This window comes from Chelonia mydas, chromosome 7 (genome assembly GCF_015237465.2).
Source record: "Chelonia mydas isolate rCheMyd1 chromosome 7, rCheMyd1.pri.v2, whole genome shotgun sequence".
Lineage (NCBI taxonomy): Eukaryota > Metazoa > Chordata > Testudines > Cheloniidae > Chelonia > Chelonia mydas.
In genome coordinates, this window is record NC_057853.1 from 109,530,792 (window position 1) to 109,553,092 (window position 22,301).

The window sequence follows — 22,301 nt, forward strand, 5'->3', positions numbered from 1 at the left end:
CCATGAAATTGATAAACTTTCTAACCTTTATATTCTAAACTTTTAGTTTAAACACACTTCTCTCACTTTGTTTTGTAGATTTTGTTTGGAAACTGGTCGTCTTAGTTAAACAGTCCCTTGTTTATGGGAACATTGGTTTTAAAAGCAAGCTGTGGAAATAAGTCAATATATTGCTTGCTATTTGTTGTTGGCTTGTTGCATAACATAATTTATCAGAATTAGGACACAACATACATATTGTAGTTTAAGCCTCACCAGTTAAGTTTTTTGAAGCTTTTGAATGCTAATTTGCTCACAGAAGATTTAGGGTTCTGAGCTTCCATAAAGAATGGCTGAAAATATTTCAGGGAGAATTTAGCAGTAGATAAACCTGTGGCCCCAAAATTCACATTTCTGGCATGTATTCAAAATAAATTGAAACTAGCTTTTCAATATAAAAACGTGAGTTTGAACAAATAAGGACAAGATTTTGCATGGGAGAGCATTTTTGGAGTTATTTCTGTTCTATGGCATCAGGTTATTTTAAATGCCAATTCTGCTGTTTGTGGCATTGGTTTATATGCAAAATTTTCTCTGTACTTGTTTTCTACAGAAAATGCAATTCAAGCCTTCGGCAATGGTACAGATGTGACTGTGTGGCAGCCAATCCTACCAGTACAAACCACCACAGCGACAACTACGACAGCTTCCAGATTTAAAAACATGGGTTCAGAGAGCACCAACAATGAAATATCCACCCACAATGATTTACCAGCATGTGCAAATCTGCAGGTAAGTTTGTTTCGTAAGTGCTACATCGAGACAGCAATATAAATGTGCAAAATGGAAAGAAGGAAATTGTTATCGATATAGAATCTGTCACCCCTGCCTGCTGCATATGCAGATACCCAGATAGGCTTGAATTAATCTGTATTCTGCTCTGTTGGTTCTAATGTTGAAGTTATTTATCCCATATTTTGTAATATGTTAAACACTCTTACTTTAAATAAGAAACATAAATAAGAATAGGTTGTACTGGTACAGTAACCCAGGAACAGGACATAGTTATTTAGTGGAACCACAGCTTTGAATATGAAATTGGCATTCCTGCTACCCAGCCAATATAGACCAAATAGAGATGACCATCAATCATTCAAAGCAAGCAATCATTCAAATTCAAAAGTTCCACTGAGTGTGAACTAGTGTACCTTGAATCTTCTTCTTGGCCCTTCATCATGTTAATTACACCAACTTAGACTCATTTAGATTAAAAAGTGAATGTGAACATAAGAGTGTACATTGGTATAACTGACATGGGAAAGGGGGAAATGATCTAGATTACACACTCCCCTCTGAATTGGGCCCAGTGTCCTGCTTCAGTTAGTCACTTCATGGTGTGGCATTGAATCTAAATTTTAAAGAGGCTAAACACTTGCCCAAGGCCATAAAGGCAGCTATCAGTAGATTACAGAATTTGGGCAGGAAAAAAACACAGAATTTTGGCAGGGGAGAACATGCGGTGAAAGAAAATTTAAACTGAAAACATCTCTAAGCCAGAGGATTTTAGAAATCCTGTATTATAAAGATTTCTGGTTGTTTAAAGATACTGACTTTGCTCAAGGACAGATCTGCTTGGCCCACTTTTAGTTTTGTCTTCATAGTGGGACAATAGCAATATTACACAAATTAACTGCTTTCAGCTTTGTTATTAAAGTTTCTATCCGACATGAATTTGGTTTTACACTGGACATCCAAACTATGGATCATAGGGTTAGAAGGGACCGCAAGGATCATCTAGTCTAACCCCTTGCCAAAATGCAGGATTTGTTGCGTCTAAACCAGCCAAGATCTGAAACTCATTCTTTCCCTATGAGATAGCTTTTACATTTTTCTTACTTATAAAATATTTGATTGTTGTATTCTTACTGTCAGAAAATATCAGTGTCCACATTTATTTCCAGGGACAATTTGTATATCTCAAGATTTTTCCAGCCTTTATTCTGCTTCCTCATTTTTCCTAACCATTTCCCCATCACCAACTCCTTTTAGTTTCTCCCTTTACTTGGCATGTCAAGTGGGCAAATTTCATATAAACCTAATACATTGCACAGGTGTCATTTACTTGGAAGATATATTGGGGTTAATGACGGTGAGAATTGCTTTCTCTTCTTTTCTTTTTACTGTGATTTTGCATATCTATTTTCATTATTAGTCAAGTTTTGTAAGTAATTGCTAATTAACAAGGGATGTATTTACATAGGCATTAGTGACTTGATTTGAAAAAAATATTCATGTTAAAAAAGAAACACAACTATTAAAAAATGGACCTCTGAATTCTTGTGTTTAAAAACAAAAAAATCATGGAGAAAACATTAATTCACTTCATATTATATTTAATAAGTTGCATTGATGAACTGAGTATTTCTTCCTTAGAGCAGGGATCATGTCTATATTCCCTATTTGTACTGCCCCTAGCAGATCAGGGCCTCTCAGTGCTACCAAAGTACACATAATAAATATTGGATTGGAAATGGCAGACTCTCTTAAATCCCATTGATTTCAGTTGGAGTTCTGAATGCTCAACACGTTTGAAAATCAAGCCGTTTTTCCAAGTAACTGAATTAGCCTCCACTGTCTTCCCTCCCTCCCTGCCCCAGTCTTCTAGCATTTGAAAAGTCACATTATCATCTCAGTCAATCAGCACTGTTTGGGGCAATATCGTCACTTCACAAGTACCACTGATACAGTAGGTCAGGAGTGACATAGGCGTAAATGTCTCTGTGGAGAACAGTCAACCTCACAGAACTGACCTACTAGCGTTTAGGAATGTAGCTATACCCATTTTCAGAAGTACCTGAAGTTATCTGAACCAAACAGCTTTATCTCTTATGAGATGTAACATTCCAGGATCAGCACCTTCCTTGCCTCATAACTGAAGCCAAGCATTTAATAATGGAAAGTTTAAAGCAATCAAATGAAGGTTACTCTGTTGGTTTTTATTGAACATACATTTGTCAGACAATGTGGTGCTACTTTGAATACGACACTTAAAATCAAACTCTAAAATATCATAAAGGAACCAAGCTAGTGGAGACATTTGTAGTACATTTTGACAAGCTGTATTGTTCGTATGATCCCCTCCCATGAGAAGTTTTCCTTTGTAATATTTTCAGAACCTGCACTAGTACTACCGAGAGCCCTCTAAGGGGCTTTGTTACAGTCTTAGTGTTGGAGATCAAAGACTCTTTTAAAAAAAAAGAGCATACAGCATAAAAATTATGAAAAGAAGAATTAAAGGCAAAAGTATCAATACAACAAGACAATTACATTTTAAGCGAAAATGAAAATGATCGTTCAGATGATGTTAAGTCTTCAGATCATGGTAGGTACAGGGTTGGGTTTTTTTATACAACACAAAGGGGGGTGGGGTGAGGAATGGATTGATTAGTATAAAATGTCATAGAAATGACTAAGTATTAACCTCCTGAAGTTGTAGAATATAGGGCATTAGGTAGCCTGCCAAACTGCCATGTCAGAAATAATTGGCAGTCATATTAGTAACAAGAATGACACTGGCTGAGCTATTGTTGGTACATTTTTTCTGACTTCTTCAAAGAGGTCATATGGAAAAGACATTAATGGTTTAATCAATTTGTATGATCTCTGGTACACACACATTTTCAAGGTGCTAGAAATGCTGGGGATGTTTAAACAAAATATTTAGATAAGCAGCAAGTATCAAAGTCAGTATTTACTTCAAATATTTGTTGGAGGTTTAAAATCATTTTTTGCTATAGTGATATCATTTTAAAATTGTTCTTCATGTAAAATTACCACTTACAGAGACTCTCCAGGTTCTTGAATTATAATATTCTTGTCATTTCTTTTTCAAACTGAAATACTGAAGTGTTGACTTCTGATGGAAGCTTTTGCTTTGGGTTTTCTGCTAGTTTGCAAGTGAATTACTTTATTAGCATAATGTACTCTATTATGTCCCAAAATTATCTCAGTACTTCATGTTTATCAGGTGGATGCCTGACTTCAACAATACTTATAGACACTTCAATATACCCTGCTTCTAGGGAAGTTCCCCAATGCATGCAAAAAAAAAAAAAAAAGTGACCAGTGGCTAGATCTATGTAAAATGCTCAGCACTTTATAATTGTTGCTCAGCACTCACAGGATCAGGCCATAAAATATTGTGTACAAAACACACATGAAAAGAAGAAAAAAGAATGTTAGTATTAGTAGCTGGAGCCTTGTGTGCACAAACTGTTTTCAAATAATACTTAAAAAAAGCTTTCTCGTGGCTTTGCTCCATGTTTAGTTCTCTTTCACTGCCATCTTTGGCACCTAGTCTAGTTCTTCTGCATAACTTGTTTCCAGCACTTGGTGTGATCAGTTAGCAAATGTGAAAAATCGGGCCAGGGGCAAAAGAATAATAGGCACCTACATGAGACGAAGCCCAGAATATCAGAACTGTCCCTATAAAATCAGGACATCTGTTCACCCGAGCAGCACTCCAATCCAAAAATGTACCTCGCACTCCACGCAGCATATCTCCATTGGTGCTGTGAGTCTGCTCAAGATTTAGTATTAAATCACTCTCCCGCAATGTCCCTGGATGTATAGAGGGCCAAGGTGAGGCCAATAATGAAGTTTGGTAGGACAACCACCTCAAAATAAATGGCCATAGTAATATGATATTTAAATGCTATATGAATTATTGTATACATCTGATCTATGATATCAGTAAATACAGAACAAGAAGAATTAATAATGACTCTCGTGGAGAGAGGTGGAATGTTTTAGTAAATATTTTGTAACTGAAGATTGTGTTAATTTAACAGAAATTGCTGTGTTTTCACCAAAAAGAAAAGGAGTACTTGTGGCATCTTAGAGACTAACCAATTTATTTGAGCATAAGCTTTCATGAGCTACAGCTCACTTCATCGGATCCGATGAAGTGAGCTGTAGCTCATGAAAGCTTATGCTCAAATAAATTGGTTAGTCTCTAAGGTGCCACAAGTACTCCTTTTCTTTTTGCGAATACAGACTAACAGGGCTGTTACTCTGAAACCTGTGTTTTCACCGAAATTTTGCACAACAAACGCCAGCTACTTCCCAATCAGTTGCAGGTTCCCTTAGGGCATTCGTTATAAAGGCCTTGATCCTTCAAGCCTTTGTGCAGCATGCTGAAGGGAGTGTGAGATTTTTGAGCTCCTGTACAAATGTGGACAGTGGATGCAAATATAATTCAGTACAAAGCATGGTCCTTCAGAGTGAGGGCAAATAACTGTGGGGCCCCTTGTGCACTTGTTCTTGTACTCTCAAAAGCACATATTAAAAAAAGGCAGAAGGAAATGGGAATATTTCAGTAATGTCAACTTCAAGCGTTCAAAGATTGTCAGAAACAAACAATCATGATATTTGCTTAAAATAATGAAATTTAAAAAATAATAATGGGGGTCTTTTTATTTGCCTTCTAGTTTTTGAGTCTTTAAAATACACTTGAGTCACATTTTCAAGCTTTTCTCCTCAGCAAATGAGGGCTGCAAGCAACTTTTTTTAAAAATTAAAGCTGAGATTTGCATGTATTCCCATGACTCCAGGAGCTGAGGCTTTAAGAAAATCACCAAATATTGCAAGACTTGTGATAAAATCACAAGATTTGGCAACACCGGTGTTTGAGGAGACTGAGCCCTATGCACAATCTACATCATGCAAATGAAGCACTTAACTATACTCTTTACTCGTAGGCCAGAATGTTGCAGGTGCTCAGCACCAATCAGTTTCTGCCCAGTGCTTGCAGGCAGAATCCTGTCTATAATTATTTAATGTTTGCAAGTACATAAATGTTCAATAATATGTAAAGTAGGTATTGGTAGAGGGTTAAAAGCTATAATGTAGTGCTCTGAATATCAAGCCACAACAGGTGTGCAGCTTCATGGATTGGTAATTGGGTGGTGGGTGAACATAAATAGGAAGCATAGTGAGCACGTAGGTGTTTTGTTGATGTGAGAACAATACAAATGCTGAGGCTGTGCTCTGAATAAAGACACACTGAACTTTATTCCTCTGTGCTGAAGTACTTGCTACTTTGTCTGGCTGCTACCCTCACCTTCCAGCCCTTCTGTGTGGTCTCCTATTTTTTCTGCTTCTTTGCCATTCTGCAAAGAACAAGCAAGGGGTGACTGTCTCTGTTCAAATGCCCTTCCAACTCCGTCCCTCAAGAAAACACTTTTTTGGCTATCTTCTTCCAGACATTATAACCATTCAGAAAGTTCTAATCTGTGGCAAAAGATTAACAGCATGGTAATGGTCCAATTGCTCTGCCAGAATAAATTGTAAGAAAAACATTTAGAATATTGATTAAAAGTTTCATACTAGAAGATTTAAATTTACCTCCTGTATTTCCAGGATTAGCTGACGTAATGGGGTCAGCATGCTGGTACAAATGATTTATAGAACACGTATTGGCAGCTTTTCTTCTCAAAAGGAGCATCTTTTAATGTAGCTCAGCAGCAATTCTGCTTTACCTAAAGAAGCCCTGTGTGCTTTGCATTTTCGTATTAGTATCTGACAGTCGGAGATAATCTAAAATTTCATCGTTAATCTAATTTGGACAGTATTGATCTGAATTCTGTGTTTTCCCAACGAAGAGGCTGATTTCCTACTCCCAACACATTGACCTCAATGAAGTTTTCTCCTGATTTACCTCAGTGTAAACAGAAGAATCAGAACTCAAGAGTTTCCCCCAATAGTTAAAACAGGTCCTATTTAGTTTCACACTTGCTTACTGTAGTGGTTTGATGTCTTCCTCTGAAGCGCCTGGTGCTTGCCACCAGCAAAGACAGAAAATTAGACTAGATGGACCTTGTGTCTGATGCAGGATGACAATTTCCATGTTCCTAGGTGTGAAAGCAGGTACATTGATACTTGAGATTAAATAATGCATCATGATTTCCAAAAAAGAAGGTAGTTTAGCGTAGACTTGCTCTTAACTGTAGCAGCCACAATTGTACAGAAGTACACAAAATAGACCATCTTAGCATAACTCTGTCGAAGTCAGCATAATTAATCCATGCATGAATTTGGCCTCATGAGGCTGGTGGATAAATATTGATTTCTCAGTATGCAATTTACTTTGCCACGGTCTATTGATTTCAACAGACCAATTTACACCAGCTGAGGATCTAGCCTGATATCACTCTGCATAGGAATTGATGTAATATATGTATGTTTGTGTGTCCATGTCAGGACGATATTTAAAGAGGTGCTGGTTTTGCCAATAATGGTGCTGTATATTCTTATCTGGGAGTTATATATTATGAGAGAGTAGCAGTTGGTGGGGTTCACGTGACAAACACAATTTGTTCCCAATTTCACCTCTCCAGACTAACCTGCTGTGTTTTAACAGAGGGCCCATCAACATATACCCAGTACCATTTTTACAGCAGTATATAGATAAATATCTAGATCCTTAGCTGGTTTAAACTGGCACAGCTCCATTGACTTCAGTGGAGCTACACTGGTTTACCTCAGCTGAGGATCAGTGCCCTAGAGCTCTTTTGAAAATCTGGCCCCTATATTTAATTATTAGTCCTAAAATGCATGAAACATTTTTAATTATATACTGAAAGTCAGGTTCAAGGAACTTCTGTTATAGAAAGAAATCAAGATGGTCGATTTTGCATAGTTCAATCGGAATTTAAATTATGTTTTTGTGAATCGTATGCTTTTTATTGTACCCAAATATGATACATATATATTATTGGAGTGCATAATAGTTTAGAGTTATTTCATCAGCAATAAAAGATTTTACAATTCATTTTTTTTAAAAGTTTTAATAGTCTCAGCATCTTTAGTACATTATAATAATACAGCCTTTTATAGCTGACTGTAAAACTTCAGATTACAGTTTTAGGAATCATGCAATTTTGTTTTATAGTTTAATAATTGTTCAAATGTGAGGTTCCTAAAAACCAATTTAATGACTTATAAAAATACCATTTTACCAAAATCTACTGCACACCTTTAAAGAATACTGAAATTTCAACTGCTAGATACGGACAGATTATAGTTTCTATTCTCAGAAAGCAAATTACTCCCACTAAAAACAGATGTAACATTTGCAGCATTCCCTTAAGCCACAGTTGTTTCACTGTTTTACAGCAAAGTCTCCTCTTATAGGAATAATTGTAGAAATATGAAGCACAAGACTAACTGTGGATCAGAAAATCAGAACATTTCCAATCGTGCCAAATGTGCCTATGCATAATTAGTGCTATAGCTTTATAAAGTGGTTCATCATATTAAGGGTACTCTTAATAATAGGTGACTTAATTTCTGTCTCCAAATTCAAATCAATCATATTCTTTCCCTTTAAAATAGATCACTTACTATAACATGCAAAAAATGGCCTTAAAGATGGCGCACAGTATTATAATTTAATTTTAGGGCATAACTACAAGTAATAACAATTCTAATGTATCACCCTGTAATAGAAGACATATTATCATTATACTATGAACTGCAATTCTAATGTCCTATATTTGTGGAATATGTCAAACTGTTTAGTATAAAGAATATTATTTGCTATTTGCTAAATAGTTTAACATTGGTTACAAGGTGTTGGACATGATTCTGATCTCACTTACACCAATGTAAATCAGAACTAATTCCAGTGACCTCAATGGAGTTACATCAATGTAAAATGACAGGTTTCAGAGTAACAGCCGTGTTAGTCTGTATTCGCAAAAAGAAAAGGAGGACTTGTGGCACCTTAGAGACTAACCAATTTATTTGAGCATAAGCTTTCATGAGCTACAGCTCACTTCATCGGATGCATACTCAATGAAGTGAGCTGTAGCTCACAAAAGCTTATGCGCAAATAAATTGGTTAGTCTCTAAGGTGCCACAAGTACTCCTTTTCTTTTTATCAATGTAAAACTAGTTCAGGCAAATGGAGTACACCTATCTAGTGTTCTAGTGGGATGGGGATGCTGGATAAAATCTTGGTCCCATTGAAGTCATTATTATTTGTATTACAGTACAGTAGTGCCCAGGAGACCAAGTCATGGGCGAGGGCTTCATTGTGCTGGGCAGTGTAACCAACAGAACAAAAAGATAGGCCTTGCACCAAAAGAGCTAAGTAAACTCCAGTTGACTTCAATGGGGCCAGGATTTCACCCTATGTATTATTTGTTCAGTAAACCACTTGGCACATTTTGAGTGCCACGTACATAATAAATATTTTACCACGATGAACTGAGTTAATTTAATATATTCCCACAGAAAGCATATCAAATAGAAAGAGAAACACACACACACATATACACAAAGTAAGGGAAGTGTCTGCCTCAGGAGATTAGTAATTGGATATAGAGACATTCACCTCTAAGACTTTTAAGTTTGAAAATGACAAGCTTGGTAGTTACCAGAGCTGGTTGAAATTTTACGAAGTATTTCTCCACTCAAAAAAAACCCTGCCTTTTTTTAGAAAGCATGTTTATGTGAAAAACTAACTTTTTCTAATTTTTCATTACATTTTTTATTGAAAAATAATGTGATTTTTAAATTTATTTTTAAATCAAGAGTTATCAGAATGGTTATTGAAGTTTTTTATTTGCTGACCGTTTATTAAACCAATAGTTTCCTTAAGCATTTTGATCATTATTTTGACTTATCAATCAGGAAAAAATTGTAAGTAAATGAAATTAAGTGTCTATTTGGAACCCCGCATTATTATTATTACTATTTATGGTTGGTATTGTAGTAGCTTCTAGAAGCCGCAGCCCCATTGTGGTAGGTAGTGTACAAATATAGTGCAGGGAAACCCTTCCCCAAAGAACTTACAGTCTAAGACCTCAAGCCTGCAAAGACTTAATCCCATGCTTAATTTTGTGCACTGTGAGCTGTCCATTGATGTCTAACTTTAGACACCACATTTGGCCGTTTCTGTTGTTGGCTGAATGAATGTTAAGAATATTATGGAGTTGAAAAGTCCTCCATTCAGGTATATGATGTTTTGTATTTCTTCTTTTTTTTTTCCCCCTAGAAAAATGGGACAAATGACCTAATCTTACCTTCTCAAATGAAAATTGGTTTAGGATACAGCAACTCTCAAACATGCATCTTCATCACCTGTTCTCCACATACTCTAAAACAAAACCTAATGAGCTATTAATGGCTTTGATTACAGTCCTCTTACCTAAACTGACAGATTCTGCAAAGTGATGGATGTTTTAACAGTGATCAGCATCTCTATCATATTACATCCTGGTCCCATGACCACATTTCCCCCTCCAGCACAAAGTTTGTAATCTTACTTCTGGAGCTCGAAATGTCCCCATCATACTGGCAGCCATAATGTACCAAGTACTAGAATGCCAGCCCTGAACAGTAATGTCCCTTTTTAAAGTGCTCTCTTATGCTATTGAAAAGATCCTCCCTTTTGAATAAAATGGAAGCAGAAGAAATCTCAACAGTAGTCATGGGGAAAATTACACTCTCAAGAAACAATAACCTGGATGAATTCTGTCTCTGTCTACGTGATATCATTGCTTACCCATTAATTTCACCTTCCAATGACATGTACATCACCTCTCAATCCCAGATAGTCTGCAACTCCCTTTTATCCCTTTTATCATTTCTACCCTTTCTCTATCTTTCTATCTCTTCCGCTGTTCCTCTCTTCTCCTTTCTCCTTGCAGCTCTCTTACTTTACCTTTGCGTATCAACTTAAGAAATCCGCCAGATCACACTATTATGAAATTCACTCCAGTGTTGAGGCTGAGTGCAGGACTCTCTGCACGCATGCCCCAAATAGGAGCTATGTGTAAGGGTGGGTTGCTTGCTGAGTGGAAGCAGTGCTGTACCTGTGTAACACAGGAAGGGTCTCCACACCAGTGCTGGCTAGGCAGGCCTGGAGAACTAATCCCCTTGGGTCCAATCCTGCGCTGTTACACTGGTGTAGATTTGGACTAACTCCATTATTACAGTGATGTAAATTCTTTTTGGGTGTACTTTATAACAGAATGTTATTGTTTATAGACATGATATTTTGTATCTGTCCTTATTGCACCTATACGTAGCTTATTATAAAATAAACTTTAGAAAACAAAAGCCCTTGGTATTATACAGAGGATAAGATGAAAATTCTTTCACTAAACACAATAACAACATGGGAATAGTTTCCTTCCCATAACCAGCAGTAAATGAAAGAAATAGAGATGAATCCATAAATGACTAAAATATAATAAAAACTTAAAAAACAGTCATCCTAAGCTATACATTGAAATTATTGTATCACATGCTGTAAAGGTAGCAGGGATAGATGATGATAGATAGTTGAGCCAGGTTTATAGGAGAGAAAATGAACCACAGCTTTTTAACCAAATTGGCTAACATACACTCTTAATAAAAAGCATTAATGCTAACGAAGATGTGAATATAAATATATTTTTATTCTGCTTTTAACCTGTCTGCTCATTTTACCTATAGTCTTCAGTGCACATTTACAATCAAGAACTGGAAATAAATCAATCTCTGTTATTCCCTACTGACCTTTTCTCCTATGACTTCTAATCAGCTGCCTCACCTGAATAATAGATCTCTGCATTGCCCTTAAACCATTCCACTCAACCACTTTTTTCAATCTATTATTCAGTTCTGGAACGTAAGATGCTGTCCCCCATTTTAGTCCCTCACCTTCAAAATCAATGGGAGTGTGAAGTGTTGTTTATTTTATTCTTTACTTTGGAGAATAAGATCCTAAATATTTCATACAGGATCCTGGTACTAATCAGTGGACTGGCCTCAACCTATTCTACCACATGTTAAACCCTCCTGTGTGAGCCACAAGTAAACAGACTGTTGTGCATCATGCAGGCTTTTTTTTTAATAGGTTCACACAGCATGCATATCCTGAAGAATTATAGGATTATCCTTCCCTATAGGTTTTTGAAAACAAAATTAGGTAGTCAGGGCACTAATTTACTAAGTGCTGTATTTTACTGTGTATTTCTTCTGTTAGAGAGTTGTTACCTTTTCAGAAGGCTCAACTTTGTGCTAATGGCCAGAAATTCCAAGTTAGAGGTGCAGAGTTACACACACATACGTTTGTGTGCGCCTAATTGAGGCACGCCAATCTTTGATGTATGTGTGTGAATCAGGTATGTGCATATGGTGAGTTAGATGCCTAGATGATCATGTGCCATGATAAATAGCTGATTTGTGCAAGCATGTTGGATAATTGGGCTTATAAACTAAGCATGCACAGATGAATGCAACACAGTTACAAGCATCTAACTCTGAAAACCTAACCCTAAAGTTGTGTCTTCAATTTGTATATACATGCAAAAATTTACAATAATCATATGCTAAACAAATGTTATTGTTCATTGTACTCTTTACTATTGGCCAAAATGTGATGGCATAAAAAAAAAAGTTGAATGTGTGTAAGTTAAATTCTTTAGGGTCTTTTGGGATTAAATGTCCTATATAAATGTAAATCTTATTTGTGCACTCGACTCGTGCACCCTTAATGATCCAATTTTGCATACATTTGCATTCTTTTGCAGCAGGTTTGTGCGTACAAGAAGCTATAGATGCAAATTTAGAGGGCATTTTTGAAAATTTAGCTTTTTTTTTTTTTTTGGATACAGATATGTACCCTGATCAGCCTGTGGTATACTTGTCCCTGTTGCAGAATCATGTACTTATCAGGAGTCATCTGGCCCACAAATAATTGTAATGAAGATTTTGTTTGTGATTAGATGTGAGGATATAATCATGATTATTGCAGATGAGGAATGAAGGTCATTATTTATAAATAGACAAAAGTGAACTGGTTCAGTTAAAATCAGCTCCACTCTATACCCAGAATGTGAGTTTAATGAGGGTAGTATACGGCTCAGGGATTGCTAATGGGCAAGGTCCTTTCACCATTAGATTGCTGGTCAAAATCCAGTCTAAACTGGTAATTAGCAACAGTTAGCATCTGAAGGCAGTTTGCTGGGTGGTCTGTGAGAGATGAATTTTGCTCCCTGGCAACAGAATTTGTAGTCAAGATCAGGATTCGTAATGGGCCTTAAGTATGCCAATGCCTAACTTTTAGGCACCTAGACAATCACAGGAACAACACCGCGATCCACAAAGCCTCGGCTAGGTGTGTAGGCTCCCTCTATGATGAATGGTGAGAGAGAGGCACCTGAGAATGTGGATCCACAAACTCAACATGATAGGCAGGAAATGGCTTATGCTAATCAATGGGAGAAGCCGGGGAAGATAGGCACTCCCCCACCTAATTTGTGTGCAGTGCTCAGATTCCACCTAGATCTACACAAAATGGTTTGTGGGGAGTGCCTCCCTTATAACCTGTAGCCCAGTGGTTAGTGCACTCACCTGGAATATGGGAGACCTCTGGGCTGAGTCCCTACTCTGCCTGATGTGAAAAAGAAATCTGAGCAGGACTCTGCCACTTCTCAGCTGACTGCTCTAACCACTGGGATACAGTCATCTCTCTTGCACATTCATTATTTAATTATTCAATTATTTAATTAAAATGGAACACCGTCACAAGGAGAGATTGAGGAAGACCCCCCATCAGAATATTTCATAAACTAGTGATTAGGACACTCCCCTGAGAGGTGCCAGATCCCTGCTGAAATCCCTTCACCTTATCAGGAGGAATGGGTCTCCCACATGCTGGGTGAGTGCTCTAACCATTGGGCTAAACATTATAAGGAAGATGGTCCTCCTTTCCCACAGCTGTTTTGTGTGAGTTAGGCAACCTCTGAGCACACCTACTGGACTGGGTCCCTTCTGTGAATTAGGCAGACAAATGCCTGTCTTTCCCTGGTCCATGAATTGCTTTGGGTCTTAGATAGGAGATAGGTGCATGGGCACTTAAAGGGAGGCAGCAATTTGCATGCTGAGAGGCAGAAACATAGACACCTAGGAAACTTTTACTGCAAAAATGTAGTCACCGAGCAAGTTTAGGTGCCTAAAGGGGTAGCCGGCAGCCAGGCAGGAGTTCTGTGGATTGCAGTGGCACCTAAAACTGGGACTCCACCTCACCCCCAGATTTAGTAACCTAAGTACCTTTGTGGATCCAGGCCCAAGTGTCCACACTACAAAAACCACTGCTACATTTAGTAGTGCTTTTTTGGTATTTTCAACAAAGAGGCCAAGGACTAAGCAGAGTACAGAGATTTGAACTACCAGCTGCACCCTCCGGCTCTGGGTCGAGACAGTTGTGCTGACTGTGGTGTACTTGACTCATGAATAAATTGAAGAGTTCATTCTCCACAGCTGTCAGTCACACACTTACACACACATACACACACACATACGTATATACACCTAAAACAAACACAAACAAATGCCTTAAAGTGAATTTTTTGGAAGATACAGAAATATGAGTTTCAGAGTAGCAGCCGTGTTAGTCTGTATCCGCAAAAAGAACAGGAGTACTTGTGGCACCTTCGAGACTAACAAATTTATTAGCGCATAAGCTTTCGTGGGCATCCAATGAAGCGGGCTGTAGCCCACAAAAGCTTATGCTCTAATAAAGTTCTTAGTCTCTAAGGTGTCACAAGTACGCCTGTTCTTTCTGAGAAATATTAGTGTAGCTCCTGCACATTCAGGAAAACATTTGCCCCAACAATCCTTTAAACAAGGTCCTCTTCAGGTAGTCCACTCGAGTCTCCACTGCAGCATGTATGTGCTTGTAGAACTTTATAATTTCTACCTAAGCCTCTCAAAAAGGTGTTAAAATTTGATGGTATATTGCACCTTCAAAGATTTACCTCCTAGAGGCCACCAAGAAGTTACAAAATCTCTGAGCACATGAGATCTTTCCTGTCCTGCGAGAGCAGCGAATCTCGAAGACAGAGAAAGGAAGCTGGAAAGAAATATCCGAAACACTAAGGGATTTTATAATCATATGCTCATAAATCCTTGGCCTCTCTGATGAGACTCACTGCCAGAGGTGACAATTAGTGCCATTTTTATACATGTCAAGTATCAGGGGGTAGCCGTGTAAGTCTGTATTCACAAAAACAACAAGGAGTCCGGTGGCACCTTAAAGACTAACAGATATATTTGAGCATAAGCTTTCGTGGGTAAAAACCTCACTTCTTCAGATGCATCTGGAGAAGTGAGGTTTTTACCCACGAAAGCTTACGCTCAAATATATCTGTTAGTCTTTAAGGTGCTACCGGACTCCTTGTTATATTTATACATGGAACCTATGCAAAATATTAGGATTTCTTGATTTATAACACTTATATTTTTCTGCATTACATTATTCTGCTTTAATACAAGCCTTCCATCATTTCTCTGGATGATTTGGGCAATGAAACAAAACAGAATTATTTCCTGTGAACATAATTTTGCATAATCTGATAATTATTTGCATAATCTGATTATTATGGACTCATAATTTTCCAAAATGTGATGCATAATTGCTAAGAATTTAAAAAGCCCATTCATTTTGCTTGTAAGCATGCATGTGTGTGTGCAGTGAGCGTTTTAGCTGTGGCAAAAAGTTAACTATGTTGTTAACTATGCACCTTTTTCCCCACAGCAAATTTGAGTAATTATTCATAGCAGATACAAGTAGATGTTAGAAAGTTATAAAGGGTTTTATCCTGCTCCCGTATAAGTCAATGTAAAAACTCCTATTGACTTGCATGGTGTAAGATCAAACTCATAAAGGATATGGGAAATAGAAAATCAGAGTATAATTGTGCAAACTCCTACTCTCACAAATATTTCCCACTCACTCAAATAGCTCCATTGACTTCAGTGAGGCTGTTAGTATGAGAGAGGATTGTTCATGTGTAATAATGGATACAAAGTGCTTGGGGCGAAATCCTGGCCCACTGAAGTGAATAGAAGTGTTGCCATTGACTTCCGTGGGGCCAGGATTTCATCCATGACTATGGGCTCAGTCCTGCTCCCATTCAGGTAAAATGATCAAAGTCCTATTGACTCCAATGCGGGTAGGGTGATGCCTATGTATGCATATAAGGCCACTTCACTGCCTGGCATTAGTATGAAATTTCAAACTCCAAATACTGCAGGCATCCATTTTATAGTTTGTTACAAAGCTGACAGGGCAGCTCAAGGGACAGCTTAACTAATGGAGGGCGGCTGATAGGACTTATTGGACTGATTTAACATTTTATTTTGTCCTCACTTAAATCCTTTGGAACATGAGTATATGGTAGAAAATAAAATTTTCACAAGGAGCATTAGCATGATATTAGTTTTACTTTCACGAATTAAAGTGAGCTAGGAATTTAATAACCCAGAACGCCAATGGTAAGTATGAATGCGTCGCTGGAAAATGATGCGGAAAGATTCACTGAAGGTAGCATTATTCTAATGAAAATAAGAATAAATTATTACAGTCAGCGCTGGTAGCCTAACACGTCCCATTTATAAGACCCTGTTTTCAAAGGCTTATAACTTTGCCAAAACCTTACCTGCTTGGGCTGAAATTTTCTATGTTGGATTTTTGCTTCTGGCTGATTTTTTTTAATGTCTATTGCCTTCTCACTGTCAGAAAGTGCAGGTTGTTCCTGTTTGTCTTACCTGGATAAGTTTTATTTCATTCTTTAAAAAGTTAATGTCCCCTCCTCTTCTATAATGAGTGATTTTATTCTGAATGGTATTTTCAATGCTAAAAAACAGTTTAAGTACCTAGCAAGTGCAACATGTTCACTAAGGCCCCAACCCTGTAGTTGTCCTTGCCTAATTGCAGGCTTAGGGCCTTAAAGCTGGATGGAGAAAAAGTGCTTTAAATAAAAAAAGCATTTCTATGTCACCTCATGGGAGTAGATTGCTTGGGACCATAAATGCAAAATTCAACAGTTGTTCTAAATCATAATTGCTCAAGATTGAATTCTTTTTATAAAGCAATCCCTAAATCATGTTGGTGATGTAATAAAATTTCACAACAGGGATAGTCACATAAGTACAGATGTAGCAAAACAAATATACTTGCATTCAGGTGTGTGCGCATTCACAGTTGCCAATTTTACCATATAGATAAGATTACCTTAGTATCTGCAGTTTTCCCATGTACTTCCCTATACTTACTATAGAAAATATCTTGAATGCTTTCATTTAATTATCTAAGGTTTTCTTCAAGGGAATTGTCAAGTTTTTAAAGTTGACCACTATATTCTGTGTGTGCGCACGCGTGCTCACATTACGTACTCATGCACATATACGATTTACTATATGGTTAATAAATGCAAAAATCCTCAATAATTTAGTCGGTTAAAAAAGGCTCGGTCAGGAGGTTCTCTAGACAAATGTTTTTGACAATTCTTTTCCCCTTAACATTTGTGAGTGAATGTAGCTCTCAAGAAAGAAGCACTAATATCCATTGCTTAAGCCTGGCATCATGCTGGAGAACAGCATCTTGCACAAGCACCACAACAGCTGCTCAGCTCCCTCCACAGACAGACGTTCAAACAAGCCAGCTTGCTTTCTCCTCCTGGCTGCAGAAATGCAAATTGCCTCTCCTCTGGTCCTGCTGCTGGAGGGTGGAGGCAACTCGTGGCCTCATTTTCCCACTCTGCCTCTCCCTCCATTGGCAGTGTGGGGCTGTGTACATATCCTATAGCCAGCCTTGGCAGGCAACCGGCGTGCTTCCCGACCCTGCTCTCTCAATGCAGCTGAATCCTGACCTGCTATGCCACTCCTAGGTTTTTCTTAAGCAGAGACTCCCAATCATATCAAACTGTGCAGAGATTCTGTGATAAACGTGAATGGGACCTTGCTTGTGCGTAGCACATTTAATGTGTAATCTCTCACAGGATATGTGGGTACCTTATGGGTTTACTGAAAGCAGGAGTATCACTAGTGCTTAAACATGTGGGGTGAAATCCTGGCCCCCAGTAAAGTCAGTGGGTTCAGGATTTTAACCATGGAGTTTTTTTATTTGTAATTAAAATACGACTGTGGCTTGTAAACAGGACTTTAATAGCTTTATATTCACTTTTGTTTTCTTTAACTGAATTACAGTGCACAATATCTAGATGCTACTTATAACTGGTATATAAGTCACTGGGTTGGTGGCGGTAGAGAATCACTGGGAAGATGGGTTTTAATAATAAAATCCTAAAGTACTAGATTTTGGATTACATGGTTTTCGGTGTTATAGCTGGGGTGGGAAAAAACCCAAGCAGCCTAAGTTGTTAGGATATTAGGCTAGCAAAAGTTATTCTCCTTATGCTTTTTAGTATTCTCTTTTCTTCTCTGCCTTTCTTAATGCAAACATGTTTGCTTGAGGCATATCCATAAAAAGACAATATTAGGAATGTTCTATACTATCCCCTAAAAATAGGAAACAAGAATCTAGGGCTATATGAAGTCATTTAACTCAGATAAATGAGTGAGTGAAAAGGGAAGCAAACCCAGAACTAGTTACTATACCACCATGTAAGGTTAGATATTCAGAAGATCCTAGGTAAGTCATTTTTGGCAGACTAGTCTGTGTATTGCATTCTGCACTGTGCTCACTCAAAAACTAACTGCTTGAAAAGGTGTTTGAAGATCTGTGTATCTGGCCATGCACAATCAGGAAGGATTTGTTTTCCACAGAATCCTGAGACAGATATCTATCCTGTGGTCGCACAGCTCTTAGTTGCCTTACTCCTAAAACTTGAGCACACAAATTTCACTCAAACACAAACAGCACGATGCCCTGTGTGGAGAGGAAAAGGAAACTTTGCAGGTAATCTGCCTTCCCTGGCCTTTATGAACAATTTGTGCCCAGATAAGAGAGCGTTATAGAAATAAGCCATGTTTCAGCTGCCTATTGGCATTGGAATGCACACACGTATAAGAAGATTCACTATGTATTTTGTAAGATACTTACCATGTATTTTGCTCCTAGCATTGAAGACTGATACCAAAAATGTTTTGGTAATATCTACCATTAAAATGTACTTACAATACAAAATGGGATGATACTGTTAGGCAAAATGACCACACATAAATTCATGCTTCGAGGTAGCATCTTTGGGGCTGATTTAGCAAAAAAAAAGTCTGACTTCTTCATGGTGAGAGGTTTCAGAGTAGCAGCCGTGTTAGTCTGTATTCGCAAAAAGAAAAGGAGTACCTGTGGCACCTTAGAGACTAACAAATTTATTTCAGCATAAGCTTTCGTGAGCTACAGCTCACTTCATCGGATGTATCAAAGCTTAAATAGCATTACACCAGGCTGTGCGGCACAGAATTCAGAATTATTGTATGCTGAATTAGATCCTTATTTTAGTATACTCTGCTTCTGACATGCACTTTGCTTGTTTTTCCCACTGAAAGTAATTTATATTGCAGCATACTATTGTATCACTGTACTAATAAGAAAATACTATTGACAAGTGTGATAGATGCAGCTAGCACTTAGTGAGTGCAGAAGAGTTAAACTGATTGCATTTTTACACTCCGTGCATTTTTCTGTTTATTGTTTGTGTCCTGCTGTTAGGAAAATAGGTTGGTTGCATAGTAAATCTCTAATCAACACTAGAAAAGAACAAAAAGAACATGTAATGTCATTTGTTATGAATATTTCAGGAGTGGGGTCAGCCAGAGGATGTTTGAGGAGATTTCTTCTGCTCTTTTTTTTTTTAAACCTTGTTAATATGCTTATCGCTAGCCAAGAATTTGAAAGGATGGCAAAGCCACACCCATTAAAATGACCTGAAAACAAGCATGAAATATATGTATCTGTCTTAGTTATAGCTACATTGCTTATCACCATAGTATTTAAGAAATGTGGCCCGTAAAGTACATATTCCCTCACGAAACCTGAAGACCAAACTATCAGAGAGGTACTGGTTTGCCTGATCAGCTGCTCATTCTGTGCCTCTGACTTTTCAGGCTGAGTACTCCATTGCTCCCTTCTTTTCCCAAATTAAAACTCACTTTGGTTTGGAACAGTCCACCATGGATCTCTAGCGCACGTTGAATACCCTATATGAACACTACATGGTATGTGAAACAAAATCACTGCACTGCAAGCCATAAAATAGGTGGCCTCGCAAGCTCAGACCCATGGGGTTGGGGGGGCTTGGGGAGCCCAAGCCACACCATCCACACTATTGTTTTCAGTGTGCTAACTCAAGCTGAGCTAGCGCAAGTCTGTCTGCCAGGCTGGGAGGCTTGCTCCCAGCTGTAATGTAGACATAGGCTACGTAGCAATGCCGCGTGCCTTTCAGGGAAACAGCTAGCTGCTCTGCTAGCTCTGGTTCTCCTTCCCCTCCAGGAAGAGCATCTGTCAGCTCTCTGCTGGGCATGAGGTACTAGTTCTTTTCTGAAATGGCCTGAGAAGCTTTCCGTACCAACCAGATGTCTCAGGACATTGGCTTGGGCACAGTGCCTTAGAGGAAGCAGGGGAGTGGTTTAAAACCCTGAGACTGCCCAAGCTAAACTAAGACTCCTGATAGATGTGCAGCATAATGAAAATTTCATCAGACAGAGTTCACGAGTGTTCAAATTCTTAAATATGAATCTTTGCTTCTCTACCATAGTAACTAGGTTCTTTACAGAATTAAGGGGCACGTTTTACAAAATATAAAAGGGTAACTCAGCACAAGACTGATGACAAAGACAAAACTGAGGCAGCTTCTTAAGACTGGCCAGCATTTCTGAGTCCAACCAAACAGGAGTTTCTTGCAAAGCCACAGTTATCAGTCAACCCATCTCAAACCTTCTTAATCGTTCCTTGTGGGATGGGCTTTAAGAACTGTAGTTAAAGTTACTGCTTGTCTTTATAGTAACAAAAGGAAAAGGTGTACAGTAATTTGGAGGAGTTTTAGATCAGTGAGTCAATTACTTGTAACTATTCATTCTACAATCAGCAATAGATTACAGCTGAATGCATGAATCGTTAGCAGATTTGATTTTAGCCGGTAACACAGATCCCAGACCTCTTTTCTTGAGAATTTTTTTTAAACTTCATTTCCATTGATTTTTTTATGAGCCCAATCCTGCTCTCATTTCAGTCAGTGAAAAAAATCTCATGAACATTCTTATGGCAGGCTCAGGCCTTATATGAAGCCTGAAAATAAGTCTAATTTTGAAATATGCAGGAGAACCTCAGAGTTACTAACCCCTCAGGAATGGAGGTTGTTCGTAACTCTGAAATGTTCATAACTCTGAACTAAATGTTCTTTCAAAAGTTTACAACTGAACATCGACTTAATATAGCTTTGAAACTTTACGATGCAGAAGAAAAATTCTGCTTTTAAACTATCTTAATTTAAATAAAACAAGCACAGAAACAATTTCCTACCTAGTCAAATCCATTTTTAAAATGTTCCCTTTATTTTTTGTTGTTAGTTTACATTTAACACATCACTGTATTGTAATTGCTTTTGTCTCTGCTGCCTGACTGTGTACTTCTGATCCAAATGGGGTGTGTGGATGACTGATCAGTTTGTAACTCTGGTGTTTGTAGCTCCGAAGTTCTACTGTAGTCTTGTTAGCAAAAACAACGAGGAGTCCTCGTGGCACCTTAGAGACTAACAAATTTATTTGGGCATAAGTTTTTGTGGGCTATAACCCACTTCATCAGATGCATGGAGTGAAAAATACAGTAGGCAGGTATAAATATACAGCACATGAAAAGATGGGAGTTGCCTTACCAAGTGAGGGCTCAGTGCTAACGAAGCCAATTCAATCAGGTTGGATGTGGCCCATTCCCAAGAGCTGACAAGAAGGTGAGAGTATCAACAGAGGGAAAATTACTTTTTATAGTGACCCAGCCACTCCCAGTGTTTATTCAGGCCTAATTTGATGGTGTCAAGTTTGCAAATTAATGTGTTTTATTTTATCTTTACTCTGACTGAAAGGCTGCTCTTAATATCTTAGGGACAAACCCTGTTACCGGTGTACCAGGCATGGAATTACACTGTCCTGAGGGGTTCTTTGAGACTTGGGTTTGGGATGGCATCTACAGTAGCCTACATAAGACACACTTGTATTCCCCCAAATCCTCCTGCATCTGGAGCTGCAGAATTTCCCCTGCCAGAACTTCACTCTACAGCGTGCAAGGGATGCGAGCCTCTTTATCTTGTATAAGATTTGGGGCTATTTTATAGATAAACAGATAATGGGGCTCCACATCATTTTTCATTTTTGTGTGTGAGTGCATGTGCATCAAGACCATCAGTAGTGTCTGAGTCCTGACTTGGTTCCCCAGGTAAAGCACTCCTTTCCTGTGAAGCACAGCACCATCCATTGTTTTGTGTTCTCTGCTCTTTGTGCCTAAGAGTCGGGCAGGAAGGATTTTCCCT

The 22,301-nt window shown here is 38.1% G+C and overlaps 1 protein-coding gene across 1 annotated transcript in view; it reads left to right on the plus strand.

The window, feature by feature from the left end:
- Positions 1-22,301, plus strand: part of GFRA1 (GDNF family receptor alpha 1) — a 189,175-nt gene that overhangs the window by 157,214 nt on the left and 9,660 nt on the right. The window contains exon 8 of the mRNA XM_007056322.4: positions 593-771. Coding sequence (XP_007056384.2) covers positions 593-771 — 179 coding nt within the window. The remainder of the gene's footprint in view (positions 1-592; positions 772-22,301) is intronic.